At 31.6% G+C, this 22,978-nt stretch overlaps 1 protein-coding gene across 3 annotated transcripts in view; it reads left to right on the top strand.

The window, feature by feature from the left end:
- The first annotated feature begins 12,028 nt into the window (after nt 1-12,028).
- The window catches only part of LOC145313662 (uncharacterized), a 34,345-nt gene continuing 23,395 nt past the window's right edge, over nt 12,029-22,978 (top strand). The window contains exons 1-5 of one of the 3 annotated variants that reach the window (XM_080153173.1): nt 12,029-12,082; nt 12,806-12,901; nt 14,344-14,458; nt 16,486-16,605; nt 17,303-17,414. In XM_080153173.1, the coding sequence (XP_080009299.1) occupies nt 16,498-16,605; nt 17,303-17,414 (220 nt within the window). In that variant the 5' untranslated portion in view covers nt 12,029-12,082; nt 12,806-12,901; nt 14,344-14,458; nt 16,486-16,497. Of the gene's footprint in view, nt 12,083-12,805; nt 12,902-14,343; nt 14,459-16,459; nt 16,606-17,302; nt 17,415-22,978 lie in introns of all 3 variants that reach the window. The other 2 variants (XM_080153172.1, XM_080153174.1) reach the window with 2 other exon arrangements.

The raw sequence follows: 22,978 nt of genomic DNA, 5'->3' as shown, positions 1-22,978 counted from the left end.
AAAAGTAAAAATAAGTATTTTTTCTGTTGATTTTATGGTATCTGTGCATATAAAAGGTAACACCCAAATTTGCTGTTTTTTAGTATTTTCATAAATTTTTCTTGAAATATAAGGATATCTTAAAACTGATTGATTGGGCTTGTAAAGGAACCATTTGAGCATCTTCGGTCGAAAAAGGTCTGATTTGTGAGCATTTTTGACCAAGTTGTGGCCAAATAATAATAAAACATAAAATAAAGTAACACACTTTAGTTCAGTATGCGTAGCAACTTGGTATTGAAATGCTATTAAAGGCCTCGACAATAGCCTTTACGGACAAAGATTAAACGTGTTGTAAAATAAACCCCCGTACTTATTATTTGTTACATTATCAGTTAAAGGGCCTTTAGCATCCTTTTTTTAATAATAGCTTAAAACTTAGTATGGCCAGCTATATTCCCTAAAAAGCAGATTCTAATCAGTCCAGCGAGATTTAAAGCTTTATTGGAGAAACAGACATACGGAAAATCATCATTTTATTTATGCCTGATGGTTTTCAAAAGAATGGTCATTTATGGCTTTGCTCATAACATGTCATTTCTGAACACTTTACTTTAAGTTATACAAATATTGCTCAGGTTTAAACTTTTATTCCCTTTAAAAGCTATATTAGTACAATCATTTAATTACGAACTTATAGATTTTATTTCTTTTTATTGATTATTTCAAAAGACAATTATTTTTTACATTTACAAATAATTGGTAAAGTGCATATGTGTTATGGATTTTTTTGTTTAAAAAAAGAAAGAAAGAACTGTTTGAGACCTAATTGAATATTCCTTTCAGGCCCAGCCATATTTACAACAAGTTTCACACAGGAATATCAACACAAAAGAATGTAGATACCTTTATGTCTATCTGTCTATCTTTACAATAGTGAATATCTATTCTGTTCCTTCCTATAAATATTCTGAAAGGTAGAATTAAAGTTTTACATTCTAGACTTGAATATTCTTTATCTGCCTCAAAGGGTTGTTCAACTTATTGAAGTCTTTTAAAAAAATTATTTATCTGTAAAATACATACGTTTTTGTTTTCTTTTGTATAAAGTAGGGTTGGGCCGGATATTTTTTTGGCCGGATACCGGATACCGGATATCCGGCTGATTTCAAATGCCGGATATCCGGTAACCGGCCGGATATCCGGCCAACGCCGGATATCCGGTTATCCGGCCAAATTACCGGATATCCGGCCGGATAACCGGCCAAATTACTACATATTAAAGTATCAAAAAAGGATATAGTCCCTTTTGTGGCAACGCACCTTAAGGGGCGATTCGTTGTATTTTTAAAATTGCTTTTAATAGGTTATTTTAGGTTAGGTTAGGTTATATTTGGTTAGGTGATTGTCCCGCAGGGTTAGGCAATTGGCCCCGCAAGGTTAGAGTCCCCCAAATAATCGCTCCTTAAGGGTCGTTGCCACAAAGAGGACTATACCCGCAAAAAAAATTTCTTCATAAACTGGTGTTTTATATTATACTAGCGGCTGCGTCCCTAGTATCTAGGGATATTAGAAGGGACATAAAAGTGCAGAAAAATAATTTAAAACCTTACTACGACTTTTTTTTTATAAAAATGAAACAGCCTAAAACCACCCTGGGACCTATTAGAAGCTTTACTCAGCGGTTAGGGAGATCCTTCGCTACAGACAAAAAAAGTTACTACTTTGTATAATAGGATAAAATTAAGATTAAAACTTAAAAATTAAGTAAGTATTAAATGATCTTTCTTCTTAGCAAATAAATCTAATGAACTATTACTTCCCTCAATCTGTAATATCAACCCCTAACAGTTGGAGGATGGGCGGGGATGTGGCGTTGAATGCCTGCCCCCCCCCCTCTGTTTTTTTCTATCCCATTTTCTGTGTATAAAAGGTAGAGAGCTATAACTAAGTGACTTTCGAAATATGGGTATGACACATAACTGAGAGTTGAAATTTTTTTTAATACCTCCTTCCTGGCGGGCACAGGATGCCAGCAAATCTGGTAAGGTCATTCAGGTAAAAAGTAAAAATATTTTTTTACCTAAACAAAGCATTTCATGTTATCTAATACTAAAATATCCTATAGTTGTACATCATCATATGTAATATAGGTGTTCAAGTTGATTTCAGGTTCCAGGTATAATCCTGCAAGTCCTGAACCTCCAGGTCTCCAGAAATCTTTAAATGGTTCCTGTGACCGCAAATTTTTACTTGAAGATTTCAAATTTTAAACTTAGGCTTTTTTTTATATATCTTCATGTCATATTACAATTTCATAAAATCCGTTACCGTTTACCTGCAAACCGTCGGTTTGCGGCTGGCAGCTGCCAAGTACTGCTGCCAACGCAAAAAATTTATGTTTTGAGATTTGTAATATAAAATTTACATAAAGATAAACATATTCAGAAAAAAATGTTCTTCTATCTTCAATAATAAGAAAATTACAGCCATTTAAAAGGACTCTCCACAGAAAAATAATCTTTGGATTTTTGAAAATCTAACCTGAAATTATTATTCTCTGTTCAATTTTAGGCATTTTTTGTTTTTGTGGCATCGCGATCGAAGCCCTTTGAAAATTTTGACCGCCCTTAAGTGAATCCTCCCGCCATTCAATTTGTGCTGCTTTAGTGATTTTTAGCTTCTATGTTGCCGCATTCATCGCCCTTCTCCGCCGCTACTCCGCTATTCATTGCTGTATGTCGCGGTTCAATACATGCTCCCCTCTCCCTTGTTCAGAAATTAAGTGGAGGCTGGGGGATTTTGTGTATAGCGATGTAAGCGGTGTATAGCATTGTATAGCGGAGTAGTGGCGGAGAAGGGCGATGAATGCGGCAACTGCGATTTTATTGGGCGGAGGGGAACACAAAAAAGTGGCGGCAATATTGTCCAGCAGTTAGGAAGCATGAGTAGAGTGGAGGCAAAATTTATAAACCTTAGATTGTGTATGGTCTGTATATGACGTGGTTAATATATCCGCGGTGTCCGCGGAAACGCGGTTTTGTTTTTTAGCGGTCCATGGCGCACACCAACAAATTCTCGTTGTGTGTGTGTAGTTTTTTTGGAGTAAAGATACAGGTTGACATAGGAAAGGGAAGGCAGGAATGTAATAGGTGGGAGGGAAGGGGATGGGGGCACCAGGTATTTGCAGACCTGTAAGATAGAAAATATACAGGGATTTGACAATGGAGATTAAATTGATTATCCCCCATGGTTAGAGACAAAATTATTCCCCATGGTTAGAAACAAAATTATTCCATTTATAGATTTAGATCATCAGTGCATGAAAAACTAAGTGGTAGTTTATACCAACCAATCATGATTTTTTAGTTTTTGAGAAATAGTGTTTGTAAAACTTAGGGTATTACAGTTGCTAGATACTAAATTACCCCATCTGTTTTTGGTATGAAACCAACCAATCAAATTTCAGGTAAAGTTTTGGGCCAATTAATAAGATAATGTGGCAATACAACTCCCTGAAAATATTATAGAAATTTTAGATGATGTAAAAAAAAACAGATAAATAGGATGATTATATAACATAAAAATTGTTGCAAAAAAGTGGAAAATCAAAATTACCATTTCTGTAGATCAAAAATAGTGGTTGAAATAATCAAACACTCAACTTAAGGAATCAACCAATCAAAATTCATTGAAGTCCCAAAAGTAATTAATCCAACGAATAAGAAAACATTGCTGGGGATAGTGTAATAAAAAGCCCATTGTCCCATCTCTCTCTGCATTTCTTATCTATCCCATGTAAACATTTTTCGTCAATTGTGCTATCCCTGTAGACAACTCTTCTATACCCAGGGAGGAGATAACATTGAACTGTAAATTAAAATTATACCCAGGGAGTGAGGAGACATTATTAGTCTTTACAGTTGTATATCACAATTGGTAATCTTGAAAACTTTGGGTTATTGAATTTTGATTGGTTCAAATTCAACCAATAATATTGATCCACATTAGGGGTAATTTTAATTATCATCATTGTGGATGTAAACGTTCATTATCTTATCCCTGAATTATATAAAAAGTTCCATTTTTATTTGTTACAATATAAATTTCATTTCTTTATTGAAGTTACTAACTACCAGGGATCTAAAGGGATAGGTAAGATAATAGCCGATAAATTTATGTTCATCCATTTGATTCTACACAAAATTACCCGTTTGTAGATTACAGTTAGTGGTTGATGGACACTAGGTATACTTAATGAACTATCCTTTCAAAATTTAATTAAATTTCTCAAAGTCTAAAGTTGTTCTGCTAACAAATATGAAAACGTTATTAAACTTTGGGTATTAGTGTAATAGACAACCCAATGTCCCCTCTCTCGTTATTAAAGTCCAATTGATCAATAATTTTGATTTATTTCTTTTGTCATAATTAGGAAATTTATTGTCCATTTTCTTATTACTGCTAAAAATTTAAAATACTAAATTAAAGTAAAACAGAATCATAGAATCCAAGAAAGTTAAGTACTGAGTACTGAAACCCTACCACACCCCAATATTTTGATTCAATTTGAGAATGCTGGGATGGAGGTAGCTTATTCCATGTTTGTTTATTATTTTAATATTTATATTTTTTATCGTTCATTGTCTTATCCCTTGTGATTCCTTAATCAAAGTATTTGAAGGAATTCTCTAATATCATGGAAAAATGCATGCCGATAATATATCAGCCTTTAACATCTTATTGTAATTTTAAGGAAATTTAAGGGGAAGGAGGGGGTATTTTTTTCTATATGGGACTTATGGGAAGCTACACTGTAAAGGAGAACCATATAAGTTCAGCGGTTAGCAAGGCAGTACAGAGAAACAGACATATAATGATTCCTCTTACTAGGGTTATAAAATAAATATTTTTCCAGTATGGCTTCGACACCGATTAATATCAGAAGGATAAGATTAGGTTCTCATCCAATCATGTATAGCATCATATTCCAGATAATTTTCCACGGGGCTAGCAAATCTAGTATTTATCTTATAATTTTTCATTTAAATCCACAGAAAGCTGTCAATGAATAGCTATTCCAGTATTAAAGTAATTTCTGCGGTTTCACAAATAACAAAACGAAGCATAAAGGGGAGGGGGTTAATGCAACAACTTCGTAATCAATGAGTAAATTGCACTTAGAATTCGAATTTTGATCTGAAATTTTGCATGAGTAATCCTTGGTAGGTCTATTTTCCCTAAATTGAACAAAAATTTAGAAAAGTAACAACTTGGTTTAATTCATGGTAAATTGTAGATGCCGCATCTAAGTTTCAAATAAATTGAACATGTAAACGCTACTTTTAAAGAAAAGCTTCCCTCCCAATTAAATTAAGTAAGTCATAATTATGTATGTATATGAATAATTTGATAAAAACGCTGACCTTGACAGACACACTTCCTTTAATTGGAGCAGAGCTTGCCCTCTGACTTTCAAGGCGAAAGTCATAGCTATCACAGCTCAGAATTAGGCAACCTTTATGCACTATTTGGCCTGTTTCTTATCAATATACACGTATATATGGACCATGTAGGCACACCTATTGTAATTTATCAATGTTGTATGTTTATATCCAACCATATACCTATTGTTAATTATCTATTTAACTATTTCTGTATATAAGCCATACCTAAGCCTTTTTCTCAGATAACTTTCTTATCCAAAGTATCATGAACAATTTTACGCTCACGCTAACTTACAAACACAGTTTAGAGACAGACAACACTCTAAATCCAAGTATTTAGTTTTCTTTATAGCTTGCAAACACTTTAAAACTCAGTTATCATTTAACTCGCAAACCAACTGGTTCTCCCTCTTCTCTCCTGGCTTAAGAAGGTAAATGGCTTAGTTTATTTAACATGCATTGTTTAGTTTGAATTTAGGTTCCTTTGTACTTGGCATGTATTGTGCATATGACTTATGTTAGAGGCCTAACTATATGCACAATCATGACTTGGACTTAGGCACTTCTCATCCTACACTACTTACACTTACTATAAGTATTATGTAACATCAATATCTGACTGATCTATATGTAAATACAATTAACTTAATTAAACTGTTTTCTTTCCTTTTTATACTTTACTATACTTATCTTATATTGATTTAACATCAAAAACCAACCTTTACTCTTAGGTTAAAGCACTGTAATACCATGCTTGGGTATTTATGAATCGCCACAGATTCAATAAATTCGTATTATAATTGTGGGAGTAAAAGGACAAAGCATTCTGTACTGACACTGATGTTGAGAATACTTCTGGGTATTTTATTTAAATTCTATTTTTAAGCAGTACTCATGAGAGAGCATTTCCCACATTCAAACCCATGTGCAAGCGCCCCATTCACACTATCAAAATAATAGTGTATCGCTGCGATATGACTTAAGATCTTGTACATTCAGTCAAAGGGCCGGTCGGATCGCCGCCAGCCGTACATCTGCTGAACCGCCTGTGGATGAGCTACAAAAAAGTGGTAATACATGTGGCTGAGCCACAAACACACAGATCATTCCCTTTTTATGTCAAATCATCTAGGATTAAGCTAGAAAGGTGTTTAAGGTGTCTATTGAAAGCTCTTTGCATGCCCTAACAAAAACTGTACAGGATATTGGTTCTATCTCCAATATTTAAAATACATCTTCAAGATTTTGTATTTTTTAAAATTCCTGTTGCATAAAATATGTTGTAATATTAGAGACCCCATATCATTTCGAGTTTATTGTCAGGCAATAATTCTGCATCTTCAGACACCTTAACCACCCTTGTAGGACAATCCTAGCCAATTTGAGACAAGAAAAAATGTATTGAGAACTGCTACAAAAACTGGCAGGATTTTTAAAATTAAAGATTTTAGGGAAAAAAATCACTTTTGTCAAAAAATTCCAATACCTGCGAATCAGAAATTACCTCTAATTTATGAATAAAGCTTAAAAAAAACATAATGATATGATAAAAAGTATGATTTAAAAAAAAAAGTTTGGATGAATAAAAGGATCTTCTTTAGACTGATTTTTAACCAAATTCTAGTTGCGAGATCTTAATGGAACCAAGACAGGCATCATCATCATTGCCATATCATTCATTAGCGATCAAAATAAAAAGTTTTTTGGAAGTATGTTTTTTTGGGTAGAAATAAAAAATTTACCAGAATAACCCCACGCTACCCTAGTTGATTCTTACATAATTAATGATAAATTTATTCTGAAAATAAGAAAAAAACAGCTAAAAGGCTGAGCTGCCAGCTGCCAGCCATTAGCCATTACTTTTTCAACTTTTTGTTCAATTTAGGAAAAATAGACCTACCAAGGATTACTCATGCAAATTTTCAGATCAAAATTTCAATTCTAAGTGCCATTTACACATTGATTACGAGATGGTTGCATTAATCCCCCTTCCCCTTTTTACAAATTTTGTATTAGCCAACAAGTCTGGAAATAATCTAATAATATATTTTTTTTAAGCAAAGCCATTCTATAATTAGGGTCGGTCAGTCCGTCAGTAAGTCCGTCCGTCAGTCCATAACGGTTAGCTCTTTTCGTTAACTTAGGCATGTTAGTTGTCCTATCAATTTCAAACTCTGCATGGTGATTCCTGTAGTAGTTAGGTACAATTTAGAAAGCGTAACAACTCTATCGTTACCAGAAAGTCCGTACGTCCATTTTAAACATGTTGATTTAACTTTTTTAACAACAAGTTTTTATATGATAAAATCATTCGATTGATCTGATTTATCGAATACTGATTTCTAGGACAACAAAGCATCTCTACACTTAAGTCCTAAAAATGTAAGTATTACAGACAATTTTCCACGAATATCAAATTAATATCATAAAAATAATACCCGTATTGTTAGGACGGACCTTTTAATATCCACGGAAAGCTGTCTATAATACGTCGCGGTAAATAACTATTTTTGTATAATAAAGATGGTTGCGTCTAACAGAAGCGAAAAACTGTTTATTTTATGACTATTAGCCAACTATGTTTTTTTTTAAGCGAAGCTTTTCTATAATTAGGGTCGGTCCGTCCGTCCGTCTGGCATGTTAGAATTGTCCTATCGATTTGCATGATGAATCCTGTAGTAGTTAGGTACGATAGTTAGTAGTATATAGTTACGTAGCAACTCTATAATCGTTAGATTGTCCGTACGTCCATTTTAAACAAGTTGAATTTTAACTTTTTTTAACAACAAGTTTTTATATGATAGAATCATTCGATTGATCTAATTTTTGGAATACTGATTCCTTGGACAACAAAGTACATTGTTATAAGCAAAGCATCTCTATACTCAATTCCTAAAAATGTATGTTATCCTGTATTAGCGTAGTTTTTCAACAAATTTGTTTAAATTTTGTTTATAATTTTATACATTTATATTCTGATTATTCAGTTATGGCACTCTACAAGTGTTAATGTTCGTTTGTCCTACCGTTTCAGAGCTTCGCTTTTATGGATGTTGTCATCATTGTTGTTTTATTGTCATTGAAAACGGGACTGAGAAATTTTTCAACTAACAATTAATCTTTGGAAGGAGTAATCTTATTTAATATCATTAGGGATGTAATACATTTTTCGTCCATTATCTTATCCCATTAGATCCCTGTTCAAACTCTTCAATTTATTTCTACAAAAATATTAGTATTGTTTACAAGTTTAATCATTGTTGGATATTATTTAATTATTAAAAAAGACATGTTAGAATAGTCCTATCGATTTTGCCTGGTGATTCCTCTAACAGTTGGGTATCATTTAGAAAGCAGAGAAACTCGATAATCATTACCAGAAAGTCTGTACGTCCATTTAAAATCTGCTGATTTTTTAACATTTTGACTTTTTTTATATAGTATGATTATCCTATTCATCTGGTTTTTGGAATAATGACAACAAGGCACAGTATTATAAGCGAGGTGTCTCTATAATCAAATCCTATAAATGAAAGAATGTCCCTACTGTTTCCTAAATTTACGCAGTTTTGCATCAAATTTATGTACAATTGTGTTTAGACTTAGAAATCAATGTCCTGCTGTTCAAGTTCTAACACTCTACAAGTGTTATTGCTCTTATGACCTTCCATCCTTTTGCTTTTCGATCTTCACTTTTATGGATGTTGTCATCCTTGATATGATGAGTAGATTTAATAGCATTGTAAACTTCTATCCTTATATAAAAGTAGCAGGTTGTTTGTCTGTGCAATGTGTAATAAAGTATCTTACTAATAACTGAACCAATATGGTTACCCTTTGCAGTGAAGCTTCTTACAGGTTCTAGGCCTTTTCTCTACTTCTCCAAGCTACGTTGTCTTATTTTTTCATTTGTAGCATGAATTGTAATGAGGGGAGAGAATATTGCGTATGAGAATGAATAGGGACGGCGAGTTAAATCTCTGGAATGGAGAAAATGTTCTTTAGCGGAGAACATATATTGAGTGGAGGTAAAGTGTAGAATATATTGTTATAGCGGTAGTACAAATAGGCGGCGGACAAAATTTTCAAAGGGCTTCGATCGCGATGCCACAAAAACAAAAAATGCCTAAAATTGAACAGAGAATAAAAGTTTCAGGTTAGATTTTCAAAAATCCAAAGTTGTTTTTTCTGTGGAGAGTCCTTTTAAGATTTAAAAAAAACAGAGATTTTTGTTGTAAAATATAAAAGATTATATTGCCGGATATCCGGCCGGATAGTTTCAATATCCGGTATCCGGCCGGATATTGAAAATGGCCGGATATCCGGCCACACCGGATATCCGGCCCAACCCTAGTATAAAGATGCTATTGGTGTGATATCTGCATATACAAATGATTTTAAAAGAGGCCACATTGATACAACAAAAGTAAACTAAATTAGTTTCTTCTACTACATACTATTAATAACAAATAAATTTTAACTAGCACACGGAGGGATTCCACCCTCCGCAATTATATTTGGATTGACAAATGTTGAATTGTGAAGAAAGCGAGCTAAAGTTGACATAAAGCCAAAATAAATGATGTTATGAAAAGACGAGCTCTGGTCTCTATGGTAGAATTGGAAGGGTGGATTTCCCCATCTTGGCCGTATTTATTAGATTTATGGAGTGCTACAAATGATCAAAAAATATGTCTATTACTTTCCTAATACAAATGTAATAAGCACTAAAAATTTCTATTTTATAAAAAAAATAAACTTGGTGTCATTTAGTATTATTAATATAAAGATTAGGTATTGAGTTTTAAAATGCAATTTAATAGTAAAATGAGCCCTCATATTTACAACTTATATCACTTGAAATTATATACTTTTAAAGCTTAAACCAAATTTAGTCAAAAGTCATTTTTGTAAGACCTTAGGTTTTATGTTTAATATTTGAAAAAGCGGGTATAGTTGCCATTTTCTAGTATTCCTTTGCATGAGTCAGCTAACTGTGTTTCTAACATTTTTATTTTAAAAAGATTGATCAAAAAAGGGAAATTACGATCAATTAAAGCTTTACATTTTTTGACGCTTGCTTAAAAGACTTGACACATCTTTTTACTTTTTTTCCTTTTTCCTTTTCCTCATAAACTTCAAAATGATTAATATAAAAACCAACATATAAATGTATAAAAAGTAGAAATGAATTGTTTTACTTCTAAAATATATATTACGTTTTCTTTTTATTTAAAACAAATTATCTACAAACTTATTTCAGCTGAAATTGTGAAAAAAAGTCAATTTATAGAAAATGGTAAACGATAATCAATAGTTTGGAAAAGTTAATCTTTAGAGTGTTACATTGTTTTAGTAGCAAAGCTACTCTATGAGTGACCGAATATATATATATATATATACCTGTCTGTTTGTTTGTATTTCTACTTCTTATTCTACCCTATTATCCCTTTTCCCCTTTTGCTTTGTACTTCACATTTAATGTTTAAATTATTGAATAGCTTTGCTATTGCTGATGGATGTCGTCCTTGTTATTATATACATTGTTAATAAACTAAAATTATTGATTTTTTCAGAGTTGGACAAAAATATTCCCCCATAAAAGTTGTAACCTTTTCCCTCTCATTGTTAAAGATTGTGAAATGACGGCGTGACTGCTCTTTAACAGCCTGTAGATTTCATATCAGCTGTATATTAGCTGCATTTACAGCACTGCTGTAACAAAGTGATAAATAATTGGTGTAGAGACTGCTAAACAAGTGAATATAAATCCAAAGCTGTTTTGAATGTAGTTGATAGTGGTGATATCAATGTTACTACCATTCCTTGATTCCTGGCTTTATACTGTACGCTGTATCAAAAAGGAAAAACAAAATATATTGTGTTAATTATTTTAAGTTTTGATATATTTATTTAAGGTATTATAGATATCTATTCGTGAATAGTAAATATTTTAGCTTAAATAGCAGCCGAGAAAAAAATTTGCTCTAAAGCGTTGCGAACAGAAGGACAAACAAATTAAATGATAGAGTAGCTTCGCTATTAACAACATAGGATAACAACCTATATCTTTACAGATTGACGAAATTAGTCAATGGACTTGGGTTGTACTTTTACGACCTAAAAGTTAAGGTAGTAGAAAGTTAAAGTTACACCACACAGGCAAACTTAAAATAACAGCCGAATATAAACCATATTCTGGGTTTAGTTTGTCTTGGCTTGCTTTCAAAAGATATTTCAAACTTTTATACAAAATTATACACCCCCCTGTCTTATTTAATTAAACGTATTAAACAAAATAATGGGTGCGTCTATAGCATTTAGAGGATTTGTATTTGCAAGGGCAGTAAAATAGCCGTAACCACCCCGATCCCATGACTTATATTTTAAATAAAATATGCTGAAGCAACCCTGAAATCAGTGACCCATCATTGGTTAGAGAGATATTAACGAACAGACGCAACAGAATTAACGTCTAGATAATCTTTTCATTTAGGATTTTAAATTTTAGATTTTAAAACAAACTTATCAAAAAACTGTTTTAAGTTAGAAATAAAAAGTTATATTTTAAGTAAATCTATGTAACATATTTTGTTTACTACAGGAACAGCTGTTAGTTTTAACTGTTTTGGCCATAGTAGCTTTACATGTGTTGGGTGGGTAATTTTATTTAATTTTATTCATTTTGAATTTAATAAAGCATTTGTTTAGTCTAAAATTACAGTATGGTCCATAATCCGATTCTTTTGGATTAAAACCAGTTCTAAGTTTCTATAAAATAAAATAAAAATCATATGATTAATTCCTTTTTTGTTGGCCTAATTTTCCTACCGCGAAAAACTGTCCATGAACCAATGCTATTTACAAAGATCATCTAAAAAGTAGAACTAATTCGGACCAGCAATTTCTGAGATTATTAGTTTGAGACAAAAATTATAGTATTTATACTACATCTCTGTCAGAATTAGCTTTTGGACAAGCTTTATAAATATCGTAAGATGGATTTAAGCTATTTCCTGACCTTCCTTACCCATTCCTACAGGCTATAGGGAAGATAAAAGTTATACAAAGTTGCAAATTTTTCTATATTTTAATAAAAATTTTGGTTTTTCTTTGTCTCAATTTAAGTTTCTTATTTATATGTATTATGTAAGCATAAAGACATAAATTTTGGACTGGTTTGTCTAAGGACAAAGATACAATCTTAATTTGCTTTTCTGTCTACAATCTTAATTTACAGCCAGATTTCTAGCTATCAAATATAAATTAGAATTATTCTTTTTATATTTCTTAGAAAAAAATGGATATCCTCAACCTTATTTTTTACCCTAAAAATTGTTATAATATAAAGTCAACCTTAATTTCCTTTTTTGTTTCAGGTTTATTAGTAATTGTCCTGTTCTATTAATGAAGAAAGAAACTTAATGCCGAGACAATAAAAACTAAAAGAGAATTAAGAATTTGCACTTATAAAGGTAGGAGGATTTTTATGTTAACAAGACTGAAAACGGTCATAGATGTGTAGGTGTATTATATATTTAATGTACAATTTTTAAAGACAGTAAATAAAGAGAGAAAATAATGAATATAATTTTCGTTGTCTCCTCCTTCCTTAGAGAATTAAAAATATCAAAATAAAAAGTATAAATTCGTAATTTGTGTCCATCAAAAGGGAATTATTGAAAATTTGGCAACTAAAAAATAAAATGTTTTTTTTTTTTAATTTTCTTTATTTGATAATCGTACACTCATAGCAGACATATACAGGAACACCATTATACTATAAACTCTAACAATAGCGGTAAAAAAATTTTTTTGAAAGGAAAGAGGGAGTCAGTCAGTCAGTCAGTCAGTCAGTGAGGAAAGAGGATACTTGCTAAGCATCCATTATTTATAAATCTAAAATGTAAGGCTTTAAAAGTAAGGCATATATTTTAGGTATATTTCTTATGGACTTACGGACAGCATAAAACTAGAGTAGCTTCGTAGGCAAGTTTAAGGCATAAGGTACTTGACTTTAATGTCTAGACTGTATAAACAACTAGACAAAGAAACTTTATTCCAGAAAAAGATTGAACAATTATTGCATAAACATCCGGGATGCAAGGAAAGGCCACTGGCAAATAAATCATTCTCAGTTTTAACATATTATGTTTTGCTCTCTTGATATCAGGGAAAGTGGGAAGTAAAAATTATCCTGTATTTGTAAATTTATGCCTTTGGTACCTTTTATATTCCATTGAAAGAGAGGGTGGTTAATTAATGTTCCCTCTCTCCCTGATAAAGATTTAATAATACAATAATTTTGCTTGAGCAGAAGATTAAAATTTATTTCAATAACTTTTACTGTTTCCCTGATTATGCTAAACTTATTTTGCATGAAACAATATTGTATATTGCTTTGTCTTCAAAGGAATTTTCAGTTTTTAGTTTTGAAGATGCTCTATAAGTTTTACAAGATGGCCTATTGACTAGGCACTTAATTTTTACAAAGCAAATTCTTTTTAAAAGGCTTGAAGTATACCCGTACCTGTTGGTTTTAAAATAGATAGATAGATATGTATTTCAACATAAGCATACAAAATAATAATAATAAAATTATTACACATATTCACATATTTTTTTATGCATAGTTTGGTACTTTCATAACCTAGGTTGGCCGTTGCATAAGCTAAAAATACCTTCAAAATATTAAGGATAATATAAAAGGAAATTTTCTCCCTAGTTAAACCTCCATATGTTGTTAAACAAATACTTTAACAAAAAGTGCTTTTCTAAATTTTCAACATAAATCATAGATTTATTTTACCTTGTTAAGTAATCTGCACTACAAGACTTCCTTTTTATCTTTTACATATATGTGATGGAAGTAAGTTGGCCTTACCCCAAGGTAGAATTAATAAAAGTTACAATTAAGGCACTACTGACTGGCACCAGAGTCCAGAAAATCTGGGAATGTGCAGGATGACACAAATTTAATGGCATCTCAATCTTCTCTCACATCCCGTCATCTCATCTACTAGAAAATTAGTGTGAGTAATATGACTTTTGTAACAGGGATGTCAAGTAAAACTGATATTCAAATGTATGTAGTACTCGTTCTATTTAAGGGAAATGTTGAAATATGTATGAAAGAACATCACTGTAAAGTTTATTATGATAGACATCTCAGGGTTTTTGGGTTTCAGTATAGTTCAAAAGGCTTCTACATCATATTACATATTACATCATACAAACAAACTTTTCCATTCATGAAATTACATGAAAACGATAATTACAAATAAAAAAGATTTGGTTTTGAAACTTGCAGTGATAATTAAAAAAGAATAAGTTTAGTTTTTTTTATGATTATTACTGTTGCAAAAAAGCTAGAGAATTCCAGGAATTTAATTAGAACAGAAATAAATAGGGAGCTTAACAGTTAAATGCAAACTCAAAATGTTTACAAGTTAAATTAAATTAGTTTATTTCTCTTTTTTGCACTTTTATATTCTGAAATATTTTTTTAAAATTCTTATTTTTTCATTAATTGGTAATTATTATCATAAAGCAAATTATGTAATTTGAATGTCGAAAATATGTCAGCCTGATCCTTTACCCCTTTAATTAATGTCATATAGTTGGCATTAGCTGAACATTATACAAGGATCCGTAGCGGTAACTGGACTTTTTTTTTAAAATAAGCAGCCGAGTCGTCTTTTCAGGTATAGTTCCTTTTGTGCCAACGCTCCTTAAGGGGATTTTTCACAGCAACTTTTCTTCTATTTCTAGCCCATGCGGGGAGGGGGGGGGGGGCTCTAACCCTGAGGGGCCATTTGTCTAACCCTATGAGCAATCACCTAACCCAATATAACCTAACCTCAACTAAAATAACCCATCAAAAGCCATTTTAAAAATACAACTAATCGCTCCTTAAGGAGCGTTGCCACGAAAGGGACTATTCCCGTCTTTTCTTGAAAAATGCAAATCAGAACTCTGGCTTTAATGAAGTAAGCATTGAGTAATATTCTTTATTGGCAACTTGAAATACATGTAATCTAGCTGTTCTAGTATAATGTAACATCCTCACATTTTGGTTTCTGATGCCACTATGAAAATCCATATCTTTAAGTAGACTGCATTAGAATAAAGCTAGACACGAACGAATATTCCCTAGTTAAAGAGTAGGTGCGATCCTAAAAGGTATGTACTTATAATGAAAACGCATCAGTAGCAGAATAACTTGAATCTTTAGCACAATTACTCCTTAATTGTCCGTACATCCTTATTCCTTACTTTTACAAAAAAAAACAGAAGACTTGTCAAAGTCTCTTTAACTTGAGAAACAAAAATAAAATAGTTTTAAAAGACACAACCCAATCTTTCCCGATTTTGTATAATTTTTTGAGGAACACGACTCCAGTGACGTCATATTTTTCTTTCCCGAAAAAGGAAAGGGGGAAGAAAAAAAGAGATGGGAGAAAAGGGGGTTTTCCCCATCTCTTTTGAAGAGATTTTCATCCCCCCTTTCCTTTTTCGGGAAAAAAATATGACGTCACTGGAGTCGTGTTCCTCAAAAAATTATACAAAATCGGGAAAGATTGGGTTGTGTCGTTTTAAAAAATAATTTACATTCTAAAAGGGTATGGGGCAGTAGGATGTAGTTTTGGTTTTATGTGGACATTATTTCATCGGCAATAAGGACATTATGTGAGAAGAAATAGGCCATAAAATAGAAAGAAGTCCAATGGAATTTTACATTGAACGACATATTTTTAGACTAATATTCTTAAAGAAAGTTTTGCATCTTGTTTTTATTTAGTTTTAAGGTATCAAAAAGTGTGTGCAAATTGATATAGCACCTGCTTCACCTTTCCATCATACATTTTTTTCTGTTTTGGAACATGTTAGTTCCCCCAAAAAGAGTGTTATTTATCAAGTGATAATAAGTTTTAACCAGCTATGTAAAAAGAAGAAGGTCTAGACCGTTTGTATTTCTAAAAATTGTTTCAAGTAAATAAACGTCTAACGGCTGACAATAATTTCCTGTTCAGGTTGTCAATAAGAGTGTTTTAATAAGAAAACCTGCCTAATGCAGCACGAAGTGAGACAGAGCGACGTATATCCAAAGCTGGAGCTGCTAAACCTGAACCTGAACCTTGAAACCGGAGAATCGCCTCCCTCTCCTATGAAGAATAAGGTACTATATGTACAGTATACAAGCAACTAATATTTTTCTCAGTTGTTTTACATTTATGGTAGTTCTTGGGCATAGACGTCCAAGGGGGGGGGGGGGGTAAATGGGCGATTACCCCCCCCCCCCCCCCAAACGATTTTGGGGGTGCCGTAGGCGCATTTTTAATACTAAATATTTATTAAAATTTAAATTACCCTTCCAAAAATTTTGGGGGGGTAAACTAAATTTACCCCTGCCAACAGATTTCAGGGGGGGTAATTACCCCCCCCCCCCCAAGCAAATTTTCCCCTCGGGATAAAAATTTTGGGGGGAGTAAAAAAAATTTGCGCGCGCCATTTTACCTCCCCAATTACTTCCCTCTTAAAAAATTTTTACCCCCCCCCAAAAAAAAGCTTGGACGTCTATGTTCTTGGGTGTTGTCGGTCTTTTTGGTCTGTTTGAAATTAATTTTGTTTCTCTTTTTAATTTCTCTTATATTTCCCCCACTATATATCTAAGCCTAGTGATCCTTATCCCTGCCAAGGCTCTTCTAACATTTACTAACCTAACCAAAAGCATAAGAATAAGCTATATGAGGAAAACTGGCTTTCTTCCTTTCTACCTATCTTGCGTAAGAATCGACTGAAAATTGTATTTATTACCATTAAATTCATTATTAATGTTGCCAAAATACTCATTTAAAATGTTGTTTAATGTTCAGGGCAGAATGACTAACTGTTGTGCGACTATCCTGCTTATTTTGCTGTTTGTAGCTGACGTCTTTACAGATATTGCTTGTGGAGTTGAACTTATACTCAATGACTACTACACGTGTAAGTATTAAGATTACTTTGTTAAAATTTGAATTTCTCAGCATAGGAAGAGCAGAAAAATCCTGCAAATAAAATTTAAGGTGATAATATTACAGGCATACATAATACATATATCCAATAGGCTTGGTTTGTGTTATCGTTATGTTTGTTAATTTGGACAACTTTGTTAAATTCTATAACTATAACATTGGTATCAACCATAAAACTACTAACACTTTGATTACCCGAACTTTATTTTTAAGTTATATAAGTAATGGCTTTTTGTCTGCCAAGACATTTATATTCTTTTCTTAAAATCCTATCTTTATTAATGTAACTATGTTTTCAAGATCTTAAATTCCTGTGATTGATTGATAATAATGAAAAAGAAAATTTTTATATTTTAAATCTTTTCCTTATCTTCTTATATGGAAAGTTTTAAAATAGATCTGTGATAAGATTATGAAAAGATTTTAAAAGCTTTTATCATGTTTATTTTTCTAATTTCCAATCTTTTGAATTTTAAATTGATTTCGTTGGAAAATTGTATTTAGGACACGAAAGAATAAAAATAATGCATTCATGAACTAAATTATCTCTTTTAAAGTAACAAAAACTAATTTAGATTAATTTTTTAACACTTTTTAGTAGCAAATCTACTTTATAATTCACTTTGTCTGTCCTTCAGTCAGTCAACTGAATATCTGCTCCATATCTAACTTTGTCCGTTTTTCCATTATACTTTAAGGACTAGTATATTTTCCCATGTCCCCTCCCTCCTTCCTCATATTTTGTTAAATTTATCCTAGTTGGAATTTATTTTTTTTCTCAAATATATTAAAGCTTTATTTATTTTTTGTTTACGTATCCGAGGACAACAGGATTGGTAAAACCATCTGAGACAAGTAAAACGGTGGTTAAGTTTTAAGTTTACAAACAATAATTAATATTATCTTTTTATTTTTCTTATGACTCATCATCCTATCTGTATACAATACTATATAATATGTTCATTGGAGAATAACAAAGCTAAGATTATGAATATATTATCATAATTTGTTATCATCTATGCAGATGGATATATACTAGCCTGTCCCGGATTTGAAAAATTTTGTTAAAATTTTTGCCCCCAGCCATAATATAGTTGATTTATGCAAAATATTGACCCATGCAAAATATTTTTTCTGTAATGCAAAAATTGCGATGGTACAAGCACTGCAAAGTTTTTAAAATTTGCAAAAAAGACCTGTTTTTAAAGCTCTTGTACCATCTCAATTTTAAAGATTTTTACAAAATTTCAATTCTAGTGTGTCTATATAAACCTGAAATTTACCAAAAAAAATGGGGGCAGTCTCAATTCTAACATATATATTTCTTCAAATATGTTAATACTATCCATAAAGTAGCAACTTTAATTTAATAAGTTATGTTCTAACTTCAAAAGTAAAAATTTTCAGTTTTTAACCTGTCCAGAATTCACCTGGAGGCCTGCAGTACCTGAACCTGGAGCCTGATTTAAAATTTTTCTTCAAATTGGTTAATACTAGTTATATTGTAGCAACTTTTGATTAATAAGTTATACTCTAACTTTAAAAGTTAAAATTTTCAGTTTTTACCTGTCGTGAATTTATCTGGAGGCCTGTAGGACCTGAACCTGGAGCCCGATTTAAAATTTTTCTTCAAATATGTTAACACTATCCATAAAGTAGCAACTTTTGTTAAATAAGTTTTGTTCTAACTTCAAAAATAAAAATTTTCAGTTTTTACCTGTCGAGAATTTATCTGGAGGCCTGTAGGACCTGAACCTGGAGCCTGATTTCAAGTTTTTCTTCAAATTAGTTCATACCATCAATAAAGTAGAAACTTTTGTTAAATAAGTTCTGTTCTAACTATAAAATTAAAAATTTTCAGTTTTTACCTGTCCAGAATTCACCTGGAGAACTGCAGGACCTGAACCTGGAGGCTGATTTTTATTTTTTCTTTATATATGCTCATGACATCCCAAAAGATGCATATTTGGTTGAATAAGTTGATCTCTATCTCTTAAAACTAAATTTTTTTTTCATTTATACCTGTCCAGAAGTTACCTTCCAGCCTGCAGCACCTGAACCTGGAGCCCCTTGCCGCACATTTATCGGTTGGGGGTAGGGCTCAACGCCCCCCCCCCTTCTCTATTATCTCAGTGCATGGCCCTTGTTGGATAATGAATTTCCGACTATAACTGAACCTAAGTCAATTTTCGCTTTCTTCACCCTTTTATTTAACAACCTTTGTTTTTAAGTCCTTTTCTAATTAAAATTTTCATTTTTTATCTTTGAAGCTAGAAAAATATTTTTTTCAGAAAATGTTTATATTTATATAAATTTTATATTAGAAATCTCAAAACATAAATTTCTGCGGCCGCAGCTGTACTTGGCACCTGCCAGCCACCGCAGTCGGCGGTCAGCGGGAAAACGGCGGATCTTAATAAAATTTTGATACGTTATGTAGGCGTGTAAGAAAAGCTTAAGTTTAAAATTTGAAGGCTCTATGTTAAAAATTGCGGTCACAGGAGGCTTTTAAATTATTCTGGAGACCTGGAGGATCAGGACCTGCAGGATCATACCTGGAGCCTGAAATTGACTTGAACACCTATATTTCAAATAAATTAACCAGAATAGCTAACTGTCCCATAATGATAAACTCACATACAGACGGACAGACCCTAATTATAGAAAATCTTTGCTTTTAAAAAACTAATATTTATTCACTCACTAACAAAATTAAAATGTTGGCAGATAAACACATTTTTTAAAGCAAATCTACTCTGTAACTCACTTTGTTTTTCTACCTGTTAATCTGTCACTATGTTTCAAAAGCTCTGAGGAAAATACAAAAAAATATAAAAATTAAATATAAAAGCAGAAAAAAAGTTACATTGACAAGCTGACAGACATTTCAAATTATAGATAAACTTCGTCAACAATTTCAAGATCCATATTTCAACTAAATTTATTCCTGTAAACATAATTCACTTTGATACGAACTTATTTGAACACATGCGAACGAATTCAAATTAATAGATACTTGATCTAAAGTTGCTTGTAACTGTTCAAATAAACGTTACTAAGGAATTAACTTTATAACATATATAAAATACATTATTATATAGATTTTTATTTTTTTTAAATCTTAATTATTGGTGGTGAATAAACCACTTTTTTGAACCGCCCCCATAAAACGTTCCCATGTATAAATTAAAGAATTATTTCTCTTAAAGAAAGTACACAAGATTAATTATTTTTTTCTTCTTAGTATTTAAATTAATTTTTGAAACAAAGTTGGAAAAGAAGAGATTTTAATAATCAACTATTATTTCTTTAAAAAAAATTAATTTAAATATCTGAAAATTTGCCGTAAGTTCTTAGTTGGTAAAAAACAAAATGATTTCTAGTAGCGGGGCTACTCTATTACTATTAATATTACAGAAATTTTACATGAGTATTAAAGTAAATATCATAAGATTAGCGCCAGTTTTGTTAGCTCAGGCATTTGGAACCTTGTTTTCACTTATTATCCACGGAAAGATGTCTATAATACGATGTGTTAAATTAATCAACTCAATTTATTTAGGATCTACAATATTTTGATATATAAAATATATTTGTTTCATTTAATGAAAAAAATATATTTCTTTTATTTCATGAAAAAAAATATTTTCTACTTTTCATCCCTTTTGTCCTTGTTAACACAGTATAAACTTTGTACAGCAGAGAAAGAGTGGGCAATGACAATAGTCCCCAAAGTTTTAAAATAACGTTTTTTCATTAGTTGGCTTAACAATTTTGGGGATTGGGTCAATTTAAATTGGTTGCTTCATTAGGTTGATTGTTCACACTTTTCAACCACAAATTTTAATCTACTGAAGGGGTTATTCTAAGTATCATCATTGGGGTATATATTAATTTATCGGCCATTGTCTTATTATCATTATCCCTTTAGATCCATTATACCCACTACTGTATACACCTTCTAATTTAATTTGCTTTTGTGTATTGATGAAACAATATGCTGAAGTGATAGCATGCGGAAATGAACGCCCACCGTTGAATTGGTACTTTCCCCCCCAACTAATTTGTCTAACTACGCCTCCCACAATACAAAACTGTATAAAAAGTCGTAAGAAATTAAGACGGAAAAAATTGTTATATTGACACACTAGAATTGAAATTTCGTAAAAATCTTTAAAATTGAGATAATACAAACTTTTTAAAATCTGCAAAAAGACCGTTTTTAAAGCTTTCGTTTCATCTCAATTTTAAAGATTTTTATGAAATTTCAATTCTAGTGTGTCAATATAAACCTAAATACTTGATATCCAGAATTATAGATCAGCCGGATATCTGTATCCATCCAATCCGGCCTAACCCTATTATTTGTGTATGAAATCTGGCAATTTTTACTTTGAAAGATTACTTGCTACACCTTTGTCCTTCATATGTTAGAATTGAGACTGCCCCCATTTTTTTTGGTAAATTTCAGGTTTATTTTGACACACTAGAATTGAAATTTTTAAAAAATCTTTAAAATTGAGATGGTACAAGAGCTTTAAAAACAGGTCTTTTTGCAAATTTTAAAAATTTTGCAGTGCTTGTACCATCGCAATTTTTGCATTACAGAAAAAATATTTTGCATGGGTCATTATTTTGCATAAATCAACCATATTATGGCTGGGGGCAAAAATTTTAACAAAATTTTTCTAAAACGGGACAGGGTAATATATACATATCACTAACATAAGATTAAACTATAAAAAATCAAATACATTTATAAAAATTATTGCATCCTAAGGCCCCCTTTACATACCTTCTTTTTGTTGTTTCAATCTTCCTAAAAAGAAGGATTTAGTATTTTTTAAGGTGGATGGGGAATATTTCATCTTGATTGGGTTTTACAATACTAAGTTAGGCTGTCTAAGTGTTTTCCAATAATTATTTTAATCTTGCCTTTATGTTCATATTAGTCCAGTTTATAAAGTTATTATTGTTCATTGCCAACCCCTATTGATACCAGAACTCGGTCGTGACACAGAGAGTTGACTTACATTTAAGACTCTTAGACTAGCACCATTCTAAAACTAAATTTAGTTTATAAAGAACTAGCGGTCGCGCCCTTATAATTGGGGGCTCTTTATTTGTAGAGGTTCTTAAGGGTAGAAAGATATCCTGAGTTAATCGAGAATCAATAGGTTTATTAATTATCGAAATTTTGAGCTACAGACAATAAACCTTTCTAATTTAGAAAATATGATAATCCAGACTAATATTTTTCTAAGAGTGTCTAATTTGAATATTCTACTATTGAGAAATAGAATAAGAATAAAGTAAACAAATACTAGAAAAAGAGTTTCTACTACTATATGGTTTATACAGTGTTATACAGTGAAGATATTAAGTGGATAAAAGTGGGTTAGAGCGATCGATAATATCTCAAATTTGCATTAACTATTCTACTCTACAAAAAAGGTTATGGTTTATCGACATGAATAGGGATTTTTTTAGGTTAAAAAAATCACTAATATTGAAGTTAAAGGTATAATTTAGAAT

This window comes from Acartia tonsa, chromosome 3 (assembly GCF_053477335.1).
Source record: "Acartia tonsa isolate MP-2025a chromosome 3, ASM5347733v1, whole genome shotgun sequence".
Lineage (NCBI taxonomy): Eukaryota > Metazoa > Arthropoda > Copepoda > Calanoida > Acartiidae > Acartia > Acartia tonsa.
This window is presented reverse-complemented; position numbering and strand designations above follow the sequence as displayed.